This window comes from Quercus suber, unplaced genomic scaffold, assembly GCF_002906115.3.
Source record: "Quercus suber isolate HL8 unplaced genomic scaffold, Cork oak 2.0 scaffold_78, whole genome shotgun sequence".
In the NCBI taxonomy this organism is placed as follows: Eukaryota; Viridiplantae; Streptophyta; class Magnoliopsida; order Fagales; family Fagaceae; genus Quercus; species Quercus suber.
In genome coordinates, this window is record NW_027069543.1 from 755,214 (window position 1) to 775,447 (window position 20,234).

At 35.1% G+C, this 20,234-nt stretch overlaps 2 protein-coding genes across 7 annotated transcripts; both read left to right on the top strand.

Moving 5' to 3' along the window:
- Positions 1–110: 110 nt before the first annotated feature.
- Positions 111–7,111, top strand: LOC112011958 (phosphoinositide phospholipase C 2-like). 3 transcript variants are annotated; one of them, XM_065773646.1, is made up of 10 exons: positions 111–154; positions 1,509–1,793; positions 2,801–2,997; positions 3,653–3,788; positions 3,862–4,107; positions 4,197–4,429; positions 4,903–5,020; positions 5,553–5,705; positions 5,832–5,918; positions 6,452–7,111. In XM_065773646.1, the coding sequence occupies exons 1-10, from the start codon at positions 146–148 to the stop codon at positions 6,743–6,745; spliced, it is 1,758 nt and encodes a 585-aa protein (XP_065629718.1). In that variant the 5' UTR covers positions 111–145; the 3' UTR covers positions 6,746–7,111. The 3 variants fall into 3 exon arrangements, with proteins under 3 accessions (XP_065629718.1, XP_065629719.1, XP_065629717.1); XM_065773647.1 differs by lacking the exon at positions 1,509–1,793; XM_065773645.1 differs by lacking the exon at positions 111–154 and having other exon boundaries at positions 1,267–1,793.
- A 3,844-nt stretch (positions 7,112–10,955) lies between these two features.
- On the top strand, positions 10,956–19,777 carry LOC112011952 (NF-X1-type zinc finger protein NFXL2). 4 transcript variants are annotated; one of them, XR_010629023.1, is made up of 14 exons: positions 10,956–12,222; positions 12,860–12,973; positions 13,061–13,116; positions 13,397–13,463; positions 14,205–14,297; positions 14,739–14,824; positions 14,933–15,095; positions 15,241–15,414; positions 15,621–15,811; positions 16,030–16,111; positions 16,277–16,483; positions 18,483–18,572; positions 18,660–18,874; positions 19,500–19,777. XR_010629023.1 is itself a non-coding variant. In XM_024044302.2 (13 exons), the coding sequence occupies exons 1-13, from the start codon at positions 11,080–11,082 to the stop codon at positions 18,816–18,818; spliced, it is 2,625 nt and encodes an 874-aa protein (XP_023900070.2). In that variant the 5' UTR covers positions 10,956–11,079; the 3' UTR covers positions 18,819–19,275. The 4 variants fall into 4 exon arrangements, 2 of the variants coding, with proteins under 2 accessions (XP_023900070.2, XP_023900071.2); XR_010629022.1 differs by lacking the exon at positions 19,500–19,777 and adding an exon at positions 19,140–19,275; XM_024044302.2 differs by lacking the exon at positions 19,500–19,777 and having other exon boundaries at positions 18,660–19,275.
- The last annotated feature ends 457 nt before the right edge of the window (positions 19,778–20,234 follow it).

Below are 20,234 nucleotides of genomic sequence, written 5' to 3' on the forward strand. Positions count from 1 at the left end.
AACTCCAAAAAATGATGATATAACATTTTTTTTTTTATGGATTTTTTTCCAATATATAACAACACTGTCTTTTGGTAAAGAGACTCACAGGTTTATAAATTTTGTGACAGAAGGATTTTCTTATAGAGCCAGCACGATCATTCATATGAAGAAGGTATGTCAACCTAAAAATTTAAGGGTTTTTTTTTTTTTTTCGTTCCAAACTGATGCCACTGTTTACCATTACAGAAGACATTGCTTACATATTCTGTTGCATTAAATTTATTATTAAAAAAAAAAAGTTCCAAAACAATGTTTGCAAGTCTTTGAATGTTCCTTTAATATTGTCTAATTGTTTTATTGAACTCCTTGATTAGCCAACATCGATTGTACATTGAATTGATAAATGTAAAAAATTAAATAGTTGATTTTGAGATGAATTTTGACATTATGAAAAAATATAGTTTGTTTATTAGTTTGTACTTTTTCATTGCTTGATATTAAATTACTAAAAAAAAAAAACTATGATGTTATTTTTATTTGTGACTATTTTAACAATTACTTTGACTTATAAAAGCTATCAACTTTTTTTCTCCATTTCCTTTTTAATAGGGTTCACATATTCACAAATTTGTTAGATTGCATAAAGGCCAAATTGGATTCATTTGAGTGAGAGGCACTATTTCTTGATTGTACAACTTCAAAGACAATTATGTAGTCTTTATTAGAAATTAGCTCTGTAAATTAACTCATCACATCTTTAAGTTTTTTGGTGATTAAAACATATAGTAATCCCTAATAATAATGGATGCAAATTATTAAATTTTACCAAAAAGATAAAAATAAAAGAGTATTTGAGCATGTGCGTGAGCTCATGCTTAGAAGCTAGTAAATTATTATTAGAATGATATTATTTTATAAAAAAAATGCTAAAATCATAAATTTTTACAATTTTTTTTTTCCTTTTTTACAAATGACCAATGTAACTATTAGTAAGCAAAAAAGTGAAGTTAGTGACAAACACAAATGAGAATCCATAAAAATATTTCATGTAAAAATATTGTAAAATAATGGGATTGTAGCATTCTTTATATCAATCACAATAAGTAACCCAAGGACACCAACCGTAAGAGATAAGATCAGACATATACACACAACTTTTATTTTATTTTTATAATGCAAAAGAGCCAAACAAAAAAAAAGGGAATATACCAAAGCAAACTATATTTTTTAGTATCGTACAGTATAGTATTATTTTAGTTTGCTCCAACACCAAAGTCGTTCCCGATGTAAAAAGTGTATTATAGCACAAGGTCCCACAACAGTACCCCTCATCTTAATTAGAATCATTAACGCAACACAACCATCTCATCCTATCAGAAACCAAATAGCAACAACAAAAATCTAATAAAACCACTCTCTTTCACTTTCTCTCTCACACGCACACACACTCACTCTCAAAACTCACAAAAAATCCACATTTCCATTTTTCCATTTTCCAGAATTGAACTAACACAATGTCCAAACAGACCTACAGAGTCTGCTTCTGCTTCCATAGGCGGTTCAGGCTCGCCGTCACGGAAGCACCGGCGGAGATCAAGGACCTTTTCAGTCAGTACTCCGAGAATGGGATCATGAACGCCGATCGGTTACGGAACTTCCTGATCGAAGTTCAGAAACAAGAGAAAGTGACCGAATCGGACGCTCAGTCCATCATCGATCAGCTCAGGCACATTCATCGCAAGGGACTCAACCTCGAGGCCTTCTTTAAGTACCTCTTCTCTGATTCTAACCTTCCTCTCCAATCTCCTACGGTATAATATAACTTTTTTCTCACTGAGTTGGTTAAACTTAGTAACGCATTTTGTGGAAGACTTTTATGGTCAATTCTTTTTTGTTGTTGTAACTATATGTAAAAGTAGAATTTATCTAAGGATTTTTATTTTTGGAAATATTTTATTTTGACTAAATTTATGTTTTTAGAAAAAACAAAAATTTTATGGCTGTCATAATATATACGGTTGCTGTATTTGTATTTGTTTTTTTGGATGATTACAATTCATCTTATTCCGGTTTAGCCGTATCATAATCTAGTCCACAAACCTGTAATTGTTACATTTGAGAATTTTTTTTTTTTTTTTTTTAGAGTTTTAACCTATGGCATCCGTTATAGCTCCTCTTAATCAGATCAAGAGATCAAGACAACAGTCAGTTTTTGGTGTAAGCAGGGATTGAACTTAAAACCTTACCATTTGAGCTAATTGTTACCTTTGAGATTTGAGTCCCTAAGTTTTGGACTGAAATGAAATTGTTAGGGCTTCGTCCAAAGTATCATTAGTGTCCAGTGTTCAAATCCCCTTTCCTCGTTGAAACTATTGAATTATGATTATCAAAATAAAAATCTAGGGGTGCTAAAGGTCACAATTGAGAAGGCGCGTGAGACTAAATTGTGATTGGGCTTAACCACAATGGGTAAATTGTTTATCCTTAAACTGCTAAATTTGTTAACTTGGATGGAACTGGGAACTCTAATGATTTCATTTTTAATTCAAACTTTCGGGGATCCAATGTAACGATTGAGAGTTAATGAACTAAATTGTGAGAGTTAGTAATAATTATCCGTTAAAATTTCTATATTTTGTGTTTTTGTTGTTTAGTGCTTACATTACATTTTAGCTGTTTCACTTTTTGTTACTATTAGTGAAGCAGATTAAGGACTAATGCAACTGTTAAGTAATTAAAATTGCAGCTTTAAATTTTTTTTAAGTACAACACTTTGTATTGTAACCATTTCTAATTTTCAACATATGGTATGTTTCAGGTGCATCATGATATGAATGCGCCTTTGTCGCATTATTTCATATATACGGGTCACAATTCGTATTTAACTGGGAATCAACTCAGTAGTGATTGCAGCGATGTCCCCATCAAACAAGCGCTGGAGAGAGGAGTGAGGGTAATTGAGTTGGATATATGGCCAAATGCTGCAAAAGATAATGTGGATGTTCTTCATGGAAGGTATGGTTTAGCGTACAAATTGTTCTAGGTAGGAGAGACCTCTCATTTTTGTGAAACTTAAACACAAGATTTCAGTCAAATTGTATTTTCTTTGAGAACCTCCTTTTGATCCTTGTCTGGATTTTGAGCATAGATATTAACAGCCCCTTCTCCCCCTCCAAAAAAGAAGAAGAAGAACTTAGAAAAGAGAAACTAGCAACTATTGATACTAGGAAAAGATAGTATCATTCTTCCTTTCAGATTTTGATACGATCTTGAACAAATGAGTTGAACTTAAGAGGAATGAGATTTGAAAATTCCCCATAACACTGCACATCACCTAACAATCAAAAGTGGAGAATATGACCGAAAATCAAAATGGGAAAATTTTTAAATCCTTCTATGCTTGGATAATGAATGCACTTTCTCTAATAGTTTCCACAACAGTTGCCTTTTTTTATGGGTTCAGTTTCACAAGTATATATTTCAAAATAAGGTTAACAATACTAACAAAAGTATATACCCTTAGATTGGGCTGGATGGAGTGGATTTATGTAGCTGACCCATGTAGTTGGGATAAAGGTTTCCTTGAGTTAATTATATGCTACTTGCTTTTTTGATAATAATTATATGCTACTTGCTATATTACCAATTTGGACATTGTTTTCTTGTATAGGACACTGACTACTCCTGTGGAACTCCTCAAATGTTTGAAGTGTATAAAGGAGCATGCCTTTACTGCATCTGAATATCCAGTTGTGATAACTCTAGAAGACCACCTTACTCCAGATCTTCAGGCTAAAGTGGCTCAGGTGAGTATTTAATTTTCTGTGTTATTTCAGCACTATTGCTCTATTAATTTACAAAATTTTCACCAATTTCTAGATGGTCACTCAAACATTTGAAGACATACTCTTTACTCCTGGCCCAGAAAGCTTGAAGCAGTTTCCATCCCCAGAATCCTTAAAGAGAAGGATAATCATATCAACCAAACCCCCAAAGGAATACCTTGAGGCCAAAGAAGTTAAGGAAAAAGAAAACGATCCCCAAAAGGAAAAGGTGTCAGGTGATGAAACTGCCTGGGGTGAAGAAGTCACACACCAGAAAAGCATGTCTGTATCAGATGACAAGGTTTGTAGATACATTTTTTATATAATATGCTGATTTACTTGAGGTACCAAGTTTTAATTCGCACTTGCTGTCTTAACATGTCCTGACAGCATGATTTGGATGAAGAAGATCATAATGAAGAGGAAGATCTTGATAATGGAGATACTAAGTCACAGCAACATGAAGCACCTGAATATAAACGTTTAATTACCATTCATGCTGGGAAGCCAAAAGGTGGATTACAGGAATGTTTCAAGGTGGACCCTGATAAAGTGAGACGTCTTAGCTTAAGTGAGCAACAACTTGAAAAGGCCATAGCCACTTATGGAAAAGAGATTGTCAGGTATTGATACAAGGGTTTTTTTTTTTTTTTTTTTTTGGGGGGGGGGGGGAGAGGGGCTGGGAGAGATGGGGGTCTGGAAAGAGAGTTTTGTTGTGCCTGTGGCATGTTCATTTTTCTATTTTTACAAGAATGTGGTCCATTTGTTGATATTCATGAAAAGAGCATCATTCAGGCTGCCTTTTTGAGTGGCTTAGTGAAAAGAGAAGGGCCACTTTTGGTGGGATTTCAATTATCTGGCTATAATATTTATTGTCTGAGACAGGTCTCAGGTGTGACATCCATTGGTGACTCCGATTCTTTGATCCACATGCAGGCATTATGTGCTGTATCACTTAGTGGTTTCCTGCAACTACTATATATGTTTTCCAGTGTAACATAATAACATGCTTTGTCATTATATGTTGCAATATAAATTTCTGTTTTGATTTCTAAATAACAAAATTTTCCATGTTTTGACGATTGATTTGTTGTAGGTTTACCCAGCGTAATATTCTGAGGGTGTATCCAAAGGGTACACGCATTGACTCTTCAAATTACAACCCACTAATAGGGTGGACTCATGGAGCTCAAATGGTTGCATTTAATATGCAGGTTTGTTTGTTTCTTGTTTAATCCTTTGTTAGACAGGGATTTCTTGTTTAATCCTTTGTCAGTCAGGGATTTCTTGTTCTTCTTATTCCTTCTCATTTGATAAAAATGCAGTTTTTAGTTTTTATGCTTTTTTTTTTTTTTTCCGGGGGGGGGGGGGTAAGTCATTAAAAATACCAATGATTTGTTCATGACATTATATTGTGTAATGGATCCTTCTGTTCTAAAGTTCTCAAGAATAATCACGAATTAATCTGAAACTTTATACCAGAAAATTCATAGTAGTGTTTGCTTTTAAATCAAGCTATTAGATCAGAAATGCATGCATGTATGTGTATGACCATTTCATTTCCCACATGGAACTACTATTATGATAGGAAAGGAAGAGATGCTGTTACCATTGAGTGTCTCTGTGATGCTCACTGGTCGATAAGCTAAGTCTTTTCTGGGTTCTAATAGTAATCTCAGCTTGAGAAAAACGTTTTCTCAAATTGTTTACCTCTGCTAAATTCCTGGAATATGTTTCCCATGACAGGGACACGGACGATCTCTCTGGTTGATGCAGGGAATGTTCAGAGCAAATGGCGGGTGTGGTTATGTTAAAAAACCAGATTTCCTATTGAAGACTGACCCACATAATGAGGTCTTTGATCCTAAAGTTAAGTTGCCGGTGAAAAAAACTTTAAAGGTGAGTGCTTTATTGCCAGGGTTTTTGACTCTATTTAGTTTCCTTAAGCATTTAACGGAAGTGCTTTTATTTATTCTTTCTATTTTTGTCTCAACCAAGGGTTATAGTTCTTTTGTTATTTAATAGGTCACTGTGTATATGGGGGAAGGATGGTATTATGATTTCCGTCACACGCACTTTGATGCATATTCCCCACCAGATTTTTATGCAAGGGTAAGTCAACTGAATGTTCAAAAATAATTTGATTTATATAGCTGCATTCTGTTATAGTTTGATCTAGGGTGTGACTACCTTCCTCTGCTATAATTCTCATTAATGCCTTCAGTCAAGTTTGACTCGGGTGCCTTACTTTTATTGAGCAGTTTTGGGTTTAGTGAAATTAGTTCATCTTTTGCCGTTCTCTTGTGAGTTCAACCTCTTCTCATACACAGCTCCAAATATAGGCAATCAATCAGTCCAAATGACACAACATTTTTCACAACTGCAGAAGGCAATTTGTGATTGGTGTACAATATAAGCGATGTTAGTGGTGTTCCTATTGAAAGTGATGTTGCACTAATCACAATCTGCCACTTCAACAAGTTGTGAAATATTTTGTATCTTGTATCTTGTATTATTGGTATGCAATTGCTGCCCCCAACCATTACTATCTCTTCTCAGGGTGCCCTTCTGAAAATTCCAAACTACTCATAACCTTCTTCAAAGGTTTCTTGATGTAAAATATGATGTTATCAATCTGTATGCAGGTAGCAATTGCTGGAGTGTCTGCTGATACTGTCATGAAGAAAACGAAGACATTAGAGGACAACTGGGTGCCCACTTGGAATGAGGAGTTTGAATTCCCACTAACTGTGCCAGAACTGGCTTTGCTTCGGATTGAAGTTCATGAGTATGACATGTCTGAAAAAGATGACTTTGGAGGCCAAACATGCATACCAGTTTCGGAGCTAAGAAGCGGGATTCGAGCAGTTCCACTCCATAATGAAAAGGGTGAGAAGTACACATCTGTGAAGCTTCTTATGCGCTTTGAATACTTTTAATGTCATCAGTAGTTGCACTCCATATTTGCGAGGAAAGAAGTACAAAATAATGTACAGTTTTTAAATGTGCACTTCTTTTTTCATCAAAGGTTTGCTGTGTGATATCACTGATACATGCATATGTAATGTCTGAAATTATGTTGAGTTATTGTGGGAAATTGTCGATGTATTTTTGTAATATAACTAGATTGGTATTCATTGTGTGGGAAATTGTCGATGTATTTTTGTAATATAACTAGATTGGTATTCATTGTGTGGGAAATTGTCGATGTATTTTTGTAAGATAACCAGACTGGAATTCATTATATTCGTTACATTAATGTCGATTTTTTTTGTGAGCAAGCCTCTAAGTGGCTTATTAGTTTCCTAGCATGTCCTCAAATAAAGTAGGTACTTACTGACTTCTGACAATAGTAGTCAATACAACCATGGAGTCTTGATCCCAAAATTTTGGTATTGGTTAATTCTCAACAAATTAGTAAGGTTGGACACATATACATGTATTAAAAAAAACCCATATGGTAAAATAAAATAAAAAATATCGTTACTATTAGGACAATGGGAGTATGGGAGAGAGATGGAGAAAAAGTTTTTATTTCATATTTGCTTCTTTTCCTCAATGAAGAAAAGAGTTTGAGAAAGAATGAAAGAAAATGGTGAAGGAGATGCTGTAGAGAAGGATAATTTAGATTTGAACATTTTCCCCCACTGAATGAGATTCCTTAACTTAAAATCGACATTGCTCACATCAAATTTCATAACAACTGAATTGTCAAGTTTTCATTAATTTTCATATGAACTCAATAGTGACAGCACTCTATCATCTACCAATAACAATTTGCTACGTTAACAAATGTAAAATTTGTTGTGGGTTGTTTTGTGTCCATTAGATTCAAGTTTGTATCATTACTCAGTGATTATTGATCGTGTGTCCCTTTTCCTTCTCTCTTTCATCTTTGGGCTTTTGCCCCCATTCTACTTAGTTCCTTTACCTCTTTTGTCTAACTTTTAGTCTTTAAAAAAATCTCATTTCTTAGTAATAATTAATATTTAGTGATAAATAAATATTATTGGAGTGGAAACAAAATCACATAATGGTATCCTACATGGCAGTGGATTGGTGGAAACAAAATCATACCAATGTGGCCATATTTTACATGAAAGCTATTTAACATGCCAATGACATTGTTAAAATTTCATGATTTTAGCATATCATTGTGGTATTAATACAAATAAATAATTTCAATTAAAGCTAAAGTTGTTAAAAACACGCCTATGAAAAATTTATGGGTCTACCAAGTAGTGTTCTACGAGGATCACTGTTGAGATATTGGAAGAAATTAATAGTAAACACTGTAGTTTATTGAAGAGTAAAGTAACAAAGAAATAGTAGAGTAATTAAGAGATGGGGTAAAAAGTAAGAGATTTTGAGAGAACTGGAACCTATAGGCCCATTGCCATATTCATCATTCAGATTTGCATATTCCATTTGATACTAACATAACTCGACCAATTTACTACAACTCAAATACCCAACATCCAATTGTCAAAAAACTAAAAGAAAAGGCTTGTGAACAATAGACTCTTTCTTGAATTGAACTACTTAGAGTACACTCTTCTTACTAACATAACTCGACCAATTTACTACAACTCAAATACCCAACATCCAATTGTCAAAAAACCAAAAGAAAAGGCTGGTGAACAATAGACTCTTTCTTGAATTGAACTACTTAGAGTACATTCTTCTTATTGGTGACCAATGCACTTTGAGGACACTCTTCTTGTTTGTGATGGGTTTTTTTTTTGTATACAATGTTTTGCCAATACTCCCTGATTTACATGTTCCATGCATTTTTTAGAACTTGATAAACTTAGAAATTATGAACAATATCAATGAGTTGGGATTTACTTGTGGGCTTCCAAAAGCCATTCAAGTGTGTAAATTAAGTTTACAATCCATTTTTTTCCCCCTCTCCAGCATTGCTTTAATGAAGTAAAAGCAATCTTAGGATTTCCTTAAAAAAAAAAAAAACCAAAAAAACTATGAGGGTGCAATTATAATTATAGGCAAATAAAATAAACTATAAGGGTGCAATTATAATTATAGGCAAATAAAATGTAAGAACTTAAGTGAATATAAATTGATTTTTTTTTTACTTAATACTTAAACAGATTTATTCAAATGGCTTTTTAAAAAAAAAAAAAAATCTCATTTCTTAATAATATTAAATGATAAGTATTATTTGTATACTTATTTATAAAGTAGTGATGTCCTAGTCTTTGACCACACTATTCCAATCCCAATAAGTCATTGTTTGGGTGCAAACAAAATCATACAATAATATTTGAAATGATAGTGTATTGGCGATATTGGTATTATTTAGTTATATTTACTATACATTTTTATAGAGATTAAGATACAAAATCTAAGTTATTGTAATCCATTATAATGAATTTATTGTAACATACATTAAGACATCATATACTATATGATAAAAGTTGGGCTTAGAAACCATAGTTGTGGTGGAGGATATACACAAGGGGAGTTATTGATAATAAATTTTTTATCTACTTTTTTTCAAATATTTTATTAATTTAATTTTTTTGGATAAAATTATTTTTATGGTATTGGATTTTAATTTAATTAATTTATTTATTTTTTGCTTATATCAACTTCTTCACAACTTAAAATTATTTTTTTAAATAAAAACAACTTCTTATCAACTTTTACCGTGGTTGAAATTTTGTTTGTTGGAAAAATATAGGAATGATTATGGATAATAGTTTTATTGTACCATGACTCTCATATTTAGATTTTCAGAACACTATAAATAATAAGGCCAGATTCTTTATTTTTTTTTATTAATATTTTGAACATCCAAGTATCTATCATGTTATTTGTTATTTGTTTAATTTTGTTTTTGTTTTTTTTAAATTATTCATGTTTTTTTATTCAAGGAGTTTCCTTGAGGTTTCGAAGCACTCGATCAAACAACACTCTTGGTATTGAGTTTTTCTCAAAAAAATTTCTTGAAGTTTATATTTACACATTTTGTTTTGATAGGGTGAAATTCGGTGCCTCCAACCTCATTTTCAAAGACAAAAATTCAATTATTATGCAAGTTTATCTACTTTTAATTTTAATTTTTAATGTTTAGTAATTTGGGTTGTTCATAATTCTTAACTATTACATTGAGGTTACCACTTAAATATGCTTTCAATTATTATTTTTAATTATTGAATTCAAGGTTTTTCATTTAAATAAGCACTTGAGATTTAATTATGCAAAATCCTTTTATATTTTTTTAGGAATATCTTTTTATATTAATTGCATAGTTATCTACTATATTCCATTCAATTAATTTTGAACTTATATATAATTTTATTTATTTAAAAAAACCTAATCTTACACAATATGCATTCATTATATAACTTAAAGTAAAATGTTACTTTGTTTTTAAAAAAATAGAGTAAAAGATTACTTTATTTTTATTATCTATTTAATTTTAATTAAAATAATTTTTATTTTTTTTAATTTACACATGATTCTTGATTAAGCCATGCATCGTACAAGCATAAAACTAGTTAACAATAGAGTTGTTTCAAAGGCTTTTCACTGTGAACTTAAACCATCAAACCAAATCATATTAATACATGTGTGTTTCCACTTACTTTCTTTCTATTTTCTCTCTACCTTTTAATCCCAATATAAATTATACCATTATATTATAATTATAATAATGGTTCCAATTTAGATCTCCAAATTATCGTTAACAAAAATAATAATATTGAGGATATTGATAATTTTAATAGTATCATTTGTACATCTCATAATTTAATAATATTGAAGTGTTTATCTTTATAGTGAAACTCATTTTATTATCATTTTCTGTCCTTTGTATTTTATTTTTCTTCGAAGATATTGATAATTTAATAATATTGAAGTGTTCATCTTTTTATAGTGAAATTCATATGTTTTCATTTCAATTATCAATTTAATTTATTCTCTATACCTATATTGGGCCAAGGGTTTTACACCATAAAAAAATAAAATAAAATAAAAGAGTGTAATACAACAATTTTAGAATACAAGTGACAGAGATGATAATAATCACAATCCAAAAATGGTGTTAATTAATTAATAGAGTATATATATATATATATATACCACAAGGTCCACAACCATTTTTACAACGTTGTTACCATTTGTTCACATTGTGATTTGTGAGCAGTGAAATACAAAATGCACAACTCATCATCTTTTTTATCTGTGCCTACTGCCTAACTTTAAAAACTAGTGATAGTTTCAAAAAGCCTATCAACCTCAGCTAAAAATGACCTCAGCTAACGACGACCACCGCCACCGCCAATTCTCCGACTCCGATTCCGACTCAGACCACGGCCACACCGGATCTTCCTCCCTCCTCCACGCCGACCTCTCCAACTCCATTTTCAAATCCTACCTCGAGTTCACCAACCAATCATCTCCCTCCGCGTCGGACCTCTCCAAAATCCAATCCTTCCTCACCTCCTCCTCCTCCGGCGCTCTCTCCTGCCTCATATGCCTCGAGCGCATCAAACCTTCTCACCCGACGTGGTCCTGCTCCTCCCTCTGCTTCGCCGTCTTCCACCTCGCCTGCATCCAAAGCTGGTCGCGCCAGTCCTCCGATCTCTCCGCCGCGCGCGCCACCACGCGCCTCCCCATCTCCTCCCAGCACGCCTCCGAAATCTCCACCTGGAACTGCCCCAAATGCCGCGTCCAATACTCCAGATCCCAAATCCCTAAACACTACCACTGCTTTTGCGGAAAATTACAAGACCCGCCCTCCGACGACCCGTGGGTCCTACCGCACTCTTGCGGCGAGGTCTGTAACCGTCCTCTAAAACACAACTGCGGCCATAACTGCCTCCTGCTGTGCCACCCTGGCCCCTGCCCTTCCTGCCCGAAACTCATCAAATCCAAATGCTACTGCGGCGCCGTTTCCGAAGTCCGCCGCTGCGGCTTCAAAAACTTCTCCTGCAACAACCTCTGCTCGAAACGGTTACAATGCGGGGTCCACAAGTGCGCCCAGCCCTGCCACGACGGGCCCTGCCCTCCCTGCGCGGCGCGTGCGGTCTACGCGTGCCGGTGCGGGAAGGAAAGGCAAGAGAGGGAGTGTCACGATCGCGAGTTTCGCTGCGAGGGCGCGTGCGACAGGGCTTTGAAATGCGGGAAGCATCGATGCGAGAAAGGGTGCCACGAAATTGGCGGGTGCGGGGAGTGTCCGCTGCAAGGGAAACGGGCGTGTCCGTGCGGGAAGAGAGTGTACGAAGGTATGCCCTGCGATGTTACGACGCCGTTGTGCGGCGCGACTTGCGATAAGACTTTGAGCTGTGGTCTGCATAGGTGTCACGAGCGGTGCCACCGTGGGACGTGTATGGAGACTTGTAGAATCGTCGTGATCAAGTCGTGCCGGTGTGGGAGCCTCAGGAAAGAGGTATTTTTACTTTTGCTTTGTTTGCTTTTTGAAGTTTTGTTGAATTTTAGAAACGAGCAATAATGCTATAGGAACGAATTTCGATTCGAGTAGCATCGTTTTCATATGCATTAATCTGTAATGAATGAATTGTGAAAATTTTTGTGTTGCTAGGTTTAATTGATTTGGTGCTATAGTGGTTGCTTTTAGTCTCTAACAAGTTTCAAGGTGATCGATTTTAGTTTCTAACGAGTCTAATAGAGTGATGACATGTCAGTTTTTAATTTGGTCATGTATTCTAAGGGACTAAAAGCGATCACTCTAAATTTCATAGATTAAAATCATTCATGGGCTAAACTTTAGGGACCAATGGTAAATTTTAAGCCTGAAAATAGTATGAGCAATGTTGAAAACACCAACACGTCATAAAATATATATATAGGAGTGGCACTAGCAAGTAGTGATTGGAGCAACATCACCTCCACGTGGTACGACCAGTAATACCACTTTTAGTTTATGCCGGTCACAAGATGCCACCTCAATAATTGTGAAAAAAGTTTTGAAATTTTGTGAGTCACTAGCCTTATTGAAAAGTGTTTTGTGTGGATTTAAACTTTTGGAAGTTTAGTATGGGAAAGTGTAATTGAATGTAGAATAGGTTCCTTGTTATCAAGATTTGGCATGTGAAAGGAAGTGTCAGATAACGCGGGACTGTGGGCGTCATGCTTGTAAGCGTCGTTGCTGTGACGGGGATTGCCCTCCATGCTCAGAGGTTGGTGTTTGTGTGTGTGGGGCTAATTCAGTGTTGTTACTTTATTTTGAGGAACTATTTGTGACTATTGATTTTTTGAAATCTTAGGTTTGTGGCAGGAAGCTAAGATGTAAGAACCATAAATGCCCTGCTCCGTGTCATAGGTATGTGGCCTTTTTACATTTGCTGTAAGCTACAGATGGTGATTCTGTTGTCATGTGGTATATGGTGCTTAGGGTGTTTGTTGAGATAACCATTAAATTTGAGGAGTAGGAGGAATCTCTACGGTTAACTTAAGCTGAATATGATTAAATTTGTTTGGCAGGAATAGGATACAGTAGGTTCTGCTAATGTAAGAAGGTTATGATTAGTGGATTTTTTCAATTTGTATAATCATGAATTATCAAAATGTGAGCTTAAACGATAGTCAGTTTGTTGTTGCAGAGGTGCCTGTGCTCCTTGCCCAGTGATGGTGACAATTTCATGTGCTTGTAGTGAGACACACTTTGAGGTGTGATTTTTGTCTTTTAAATTCTGTAATTTGGTTTCTTACTGGCAGTTGGCTTTTCTCGTATTATTTCACTTGGATTTGTGAATGATTGTTCTTTATTGGGATTGGTTGTGACTGTTGTGAAATCATTGTTGTTTCCTGGTCTCAAGGAGGAACATCTCTTTTTTCTGCATTAATTTTGTCTCTTGTCCCTATAAGTGAGAAAATTCAGATATAATTGGTAATGTCTTTCATGACAAACCCTTTTTTACAACACCTAGTGCTGGGATGGTGTTCACTGGACGTAATGACCATGCATAACATGCTTATTTCCTTCGAAAATTCACAAGGGCTCAAATGTTACAGTAGAGATGATGACTTTTTCATTTGTGAAGTTTTCATCTTAATCACCAGGCTCTATGAAGCTTGGAGCAGTTTATATTACCATTCTATTCTTTTGTTATATTGAGGATTAGAACTCTTCTAGTTTTTTTTTTGATAGGTTCTTCTAGTACTTGTTATTAAAAGTTATAATGTAGGTACCCCATGCTAGTAGTCCTATAGGATGTTAGAAATGTACAAATAACATTGCCACTGCCTTCAATAATGGTATTAAGCTTTTGTATAAATTGCTTCCCCACCCCCCCAATCAACCCCTTCGAAAAATGAAAGAAAGAAAGAAAAGACTTCCATGCAGTGAATGCATGCTTGCTCTTAATTAGACTGTCTTTGCTGAGTACTTTGTAATGGATTTTGTATCAGGTTCCTTGTGGTACTGAGATGGATCAAAAGCCTCCTAGATGTCCCAAGCAATGCCATATTGCTCGTTTATGCAGGCATGGATCAAATAGCAAGGTACCGGGTTGCTTGTTTCATTTCCTATGAAGATTGGTTAGATCAATTGAAGACTTTAGAGCATTCTAGATTTCTTCAGATATATGTCAACACTCTCTAAAAAATAATATGAGTGGTTCTCTACATTGGGTTGGGAGCATACTTACATTTGCCAACAAGCATCATGATTTCTTCTTCCTGATTTTTTAGCCAATGGCCATCTTGATATTCTTCCATGTGTGGTTAATAAAGTAATGTAACTGAATACTTGAAATTCCCTGGGATGTCAATGAGGAGATGGTTCTTGATATCTTTAGAAGTTTTAGGTTTTAATCTGTAATTATGCCTGTAGCTCTTGCAGAAGAAAAGATTAGTAATTCACTGCTTGTTCTGTCCCAGAGATTTTTCTTTTTTAAAAAATAATAATAATTAACAATAGTTTTTTTTTCCCTTTTTTCCCAGCCACACAAATGCCATTATGGTGCTTGCCCCCCATGTCGGTTAATTTGCAATGAAGAATATCCATGTGGCCATAAGTGCAATCTAAGGTCTGCAGTATTTTAGTTCATGAATGTTATCTTAAAATCTCCTTGAGATTATGATACTAGATAATGGCCTTTCTTGTGCAACTTATACTTGTTTCCTTTTGTGTTCAGGTGTCATGGCCCTATATCTCCTCCTAATCCTGAATTTACATTGAAACCAAAGAAAAAGAAGTCAATACATCAGACTGAATATACGCCTGGTTCTCCATGCCCTCCTTGCCCAGAACTGGTTTGGAGGTCATGTGTTGGCCAACATGTTGGGGCAGATAGAATGGTTGGTTGCATTTTCCTTGCTATAAATGGATAAAATATTTTAACTTGCGACCTCATTTTCTAGAACTATCAATGCCATTTTAGCCTCATTTTCCCCAGATTTTTTTTGGGAAAAAAAAAAAATAATGGTTTCCCCCTTGTATCAGATGGTGTGCTCAGATAAAACACAATTTTCCTGTGATAATTTATGTGGAAATCCTTTATCTTGCGGCAATCATTATTGTACTAAAACTTGCCATGCCCTGAAGAACCTTTCTGCAACACCCTTCCAGAACGAAAGAAGCAATTCTTGTGAAGAGTGTCATCTACCTTGCCAAAAGGTGTTTACTCTCTTATATTTCCTCCATTCCTCAAGTGTTATGTTCTGTATTTTCTCATGAATTCTCCTCATCTTGTGGACTGAATTGTGTCCTTATTGACTTTTCACCCTTGTATGCCTGAGTGAAGAATGGATGTATTTCTTCAGCCTCATCATTTACTCTCACAACTCATTATTTGCCTTCTTATTTTAAATGTCCTCATTCAGGAGAGAAGACCCACATGTTCTCATCCTTGCCCCTTGCCATGTCATCCTGGAGAATGTCCTCCTTGCAAAGTACTTGTAAAACGATCATGTCACTGTGGTTCAATGGTCCATGTCTTTGAGTGCTTATACTACAACAGCCTGTCTGAAAAGGAGCAAATGGCTGTTCGCTCATGTGGTGGACCTTGTCATAGGTAATTCAAAGATATGTGCTCATATTAGAATATGGAGGCATGGTTGTTGATTCACTTATTCTATTTACTTGAGTAAACTAAACATACTTACTGAAGAAAAGTAAACTCAATAGAGCCTCAGTCTAAATTTATATATTCTTCATGATTGCTCTGGTTTTATTCTTTTGGGTTAAGAAATATGACTGAAATGAGGCTTAGAGGTGATTGTGATTATGCAGGAAGTTGCCCAATTGTACACATCTATGCCCAGAGTCGTGTCATCCTGGTGCATGCCCATCTCCTGACAAGTGCCGCAAGAAGGTAATAATGTTAATAACTTTATAGGGACGATCTTGTTGTTTAATTGAACACATGGATATCATATCTTGTTTTTGGTCTTGAATCTCAAATATTATCTGAAAAACATTACCATTGGAACTGGCATTTGTATATTTGATTTACCTTGTCAACTCTTTCTCTTGCAAGGTTTTTGTTCGTTGTAAATGCCAAACCTTGAAAAAAGAATGGTTTTGTCAAGATGTGCAAGCAGCCCATCGGAATGCTGGCTCAGATCCCAGAGATATACCAAAAAATCAGTATGGAATTGGACTTCTTCCTTGCAATTCTGCTTGCAAGAGTAAAGTGCAAGTTGTTGATTCAGAGTTACACTCACGTAAATCTAAAGTCATGGAGGTAATATGCTTTGAATTTTGCCAGAATTTTTGTGGTTTCCTGCTGCATCATCTATTCTGGCTGGCATTTCTAGTTGTATGGTTATTTTGAACTTGAAAAGCAGTCTCTCTCTGCTTGGTTTTCTCATGCCTGCTACAAGATTAGATGTGTAATCATGTATTGATTCAACCAGAGTCAACAAGAAGCTCTAGTTTGGTTGAGAGTGTTGCCACCATATACACCTTTCAAATGGCTCAGCTCGTTGATTTATATGTACCAGATATGGGAACTTTTGGTTTCTTGAGCCCCTTAATTACCAGGATGTCATTGTCTGCTTCCTGAAACCTTTTGCAACTTGTTATAGCTGTCATTTGACAGAAGAGGTTGAACTTTTTCCATGTACCATGGAATGATTTCTCTAATTGCAAAAATGAATAAATAAAAAATAGGTACAGTTGTAGTACGAGTTCTTCGCTTGGGAAACATAGGAAATAGTGGGGATGGCAAAACAAAGAACATGTTTCTTCACGCACAACCCATAACAGGAGATTCAGTGGACAGTGAAATCTATGCACTACCCATTCCCAAGTCGGTCGCCGATAGGTTGGAGAGAATTCAGAGGAACTTTCTGTGGGGTGCGACAAAGGACATGTTAAAATTCCTGTTGGTGGCATGGGATAAGGTTTGTCTACCTGTTGAGGCAGGCGGTTTGGGGATTATGAAGATAAGGAGGTTTAATCAAGCTTTATTGGGGAAGTGATTATGATGCTTTGGACATGAAATTACTCAGTTGTGGCGATGTGTGATAGCTTCGAAGTATGGGGTAGACGGGTGGTTCAACTAAGGGTGCATGGTTGTAGTTTTTGGCAGAGTATCAAAGTGGGGTGGGACAGTTTTCTCCCACGTGTCTCTTGAGGTTGGTGACGGTACATATATAAGATTTAGGCACGTTTGTTGGTGTGGGAACCTTCCCTTGAAGGATTTGTATCCTGACCTATTTGCTTGTGCAACTGACAAAGATACCTCCAATTTTGCTTCTCTGTATTAGCAATAGATCGGGGGGGCTAGGAGTTGGGACGTGTGTTTTCTTAGATACTTTCATGATTGGGAGTTGCATTCAGTGAATTCCTTTCTAGACCTATTATATTCCCAGATGCCTAGGGGTTGGGGGATCATGGGTTGAGATGTTGCCTAAACAGGAGTGGTATATTTGATGCTCGTTCCTATTATAAGGTGATTTTGTGGTACAAGCATGTCTTCATTCCCTTGGAAGAGTATTTGGTGTGTTAAGACCCCCAAGAGGGTGTCTTTCTTTGTTAGGGTAAGATTCTGACTAATGATAATCTTCTTAAAAGATGTTTTTATTTAGTTGAATGGTGTTGTATGTGTTGGTGTCAAGGACAAATAATGGACCACTTATTGCTTCATTGTGATGTTGCCTATGGCTTGTGGAGTGAAGTATTCAAGATATTTGGGAATATCTTGTCAGTAGTGGCTCTTTTACTTGGATGGAGGAATTTGTTTGGGAGACACTACTCTGATGTTTGGAATCTTACTGCGTTGTTTTTTATGTGGAAAGTGTGGAAGGAAAGGAATACCCGTACTTTTTAGGATAAGGAGTAATCCCGTGATCATTTGAAAGCTTTGTTGATCCAAACCTTGTTTGGTTAGTCTCATGCTTGGGGTTTTACTCATTTTCACTCTATTTTGGAGTTCCAAGACTCTTTATTTTCCTAGTTGATTTCTTTGTAATCTTTTAAATACTTTTGTGTTCATCATCATGAACCGGAAGTAATCTTTGTTTGACTGAATAATACTACTTATGAAAAAAAATTAAATAAATAAATAATCTATGCTACTGAAAATATCAGTCTAAAAATTTAATATCCATCTGTGAAAATTATTGCACGAAACTTTTCATACATGAATCTTGCTTACATTTTGCATATAAAATTCAGTAGCATTTTAGTAGATGAGCTCTATAAGGTCAAATCTAATACCATGGAAATTTTGTTTACAGGAAAAGGAGCCAGAAACTGAAAAGAATGTACCAAAGCGTAAAAGGAGACGACAACAGGTACAAGAAGGCAAGCAAATATCAAGACTGCAGGTTTGTTATTTTTCCAAAGGGAAAAAAGTGAGTTCTTTCAAGTGCCCTTTTATTTGCTCATTAACAGAATCTGTTCTTTATAAACAGAAAATTGTTGCGGCTATGAAGTGGCTACTTCTTATTGTCACCCTTGTGGTGGTCCTAATTGCTATAGCAAATTATGGTTACAAGGGTCTCATGTGGCTCTCTGATTGGATGAACGAAGTTGAAGAGCAAAGACAGAGAAGAACATACCGTCGGGTCTAACCATTCTCGAGGCTTTTTTTTCTTTGATACTTGAAATGTGAATAGATCTACAGAAGGTTAGTACATTAAATCCTATAGGCGTTGATTACTCACCATATATTCCTTTCCTTATTGGCGAGAAGATGATCATTCACCATTTTTCAGAAGAAAGTTTGGAAGTGGTCAAAATTTTGGAATTTTGTCCCTCACTAAATTAATAGTGTGAACCATAGAATTGATATTATGTATTCCCAAATCATGAATATAATTCTTGAACACTGATACCTTAATTGGTGATAAATTATGACACGAAAATAATGGAGCCATTTGTGATTACTGCAGAACTTTTCAAGAATTGTCGAGCTGTCTGAGCTGGTTTTTGAAATAACCAACTACATTACTGTTTAGAAACCTGATACAACAATTATACATGATTTATTCACTGATTGATTGATTTTACACAATGTATTTCCATTTCTGATTTTCTCCTTTTTATTCGTATCTCGTTTTGAGTTACTTGTATCTGTTTTAATTATAGAGTGTTCACCATCGTGAGCATGATGTCCTTTTTATGCAATAAATCTTTTGATTACCCATAAAAAAAAAAAAAAAAAAAAAAATCACTGATTGATTGATTTTAAAACTACTTTATGACTATTTGAATGTGAAAACACTAAAATTTAAAAATTCATTTGTGGATAGGATGTGCGTTTGGAAGAATCAATTCTAAAACCATAAAACTGAGATAAGTAAATCTTCTTTTCTTTTCTTTTTTTTAATTAGGAATGAAATAATTAAATCTTGGCTAACCAGGTTTCATGACATGCTAAACACCCCTCTTAACTGGTCATTTTGCTCAGGTTGGGTTTGGTGCGAATAAGTACCGGAACATGTGAAAGTTTAAACTGGTTTTATGTTGAAAAATGAATGTGAAAACACTAAAATTTAAATAATAATAAAAACCCCGCTTTTGGGGAGAATCGTGTGTATCTAAAAGTAGTTTTGTATTTTTAATAGGATTTCATTCAATTCAATTGACTGGACTAAAAAAAAGTCATCAAACTGAATAATTAAAAACCGGTTATTTAGCTAACCAGGTTTCATGACATGTCAAACACCCCTTTTAAGAGGGCATTTTGTGCAAGTTATCTTATTGGTTGCATTGAGCACAATCAGATAAGAATAGTGTTTTTAACTTTTTCCCCAAACAATATATATTATATTGGGCTTGTTTCTGGGCTTTATAAATTCGAGAGCTCATATTGGTTCAGATGCTTGAAATGAATTGAGCTGTAGTTAAATTTGGACGGTGCTGTCACAGACTCAGTCTTCTTATATGAAAACAGATGATGACTGACTATGAAATGAAGCGCACACGTGTGTATGCTGCTATCGAATAAAGCAAAACGTGTTGGACTCGGTCCCTCGCAAGTTTCT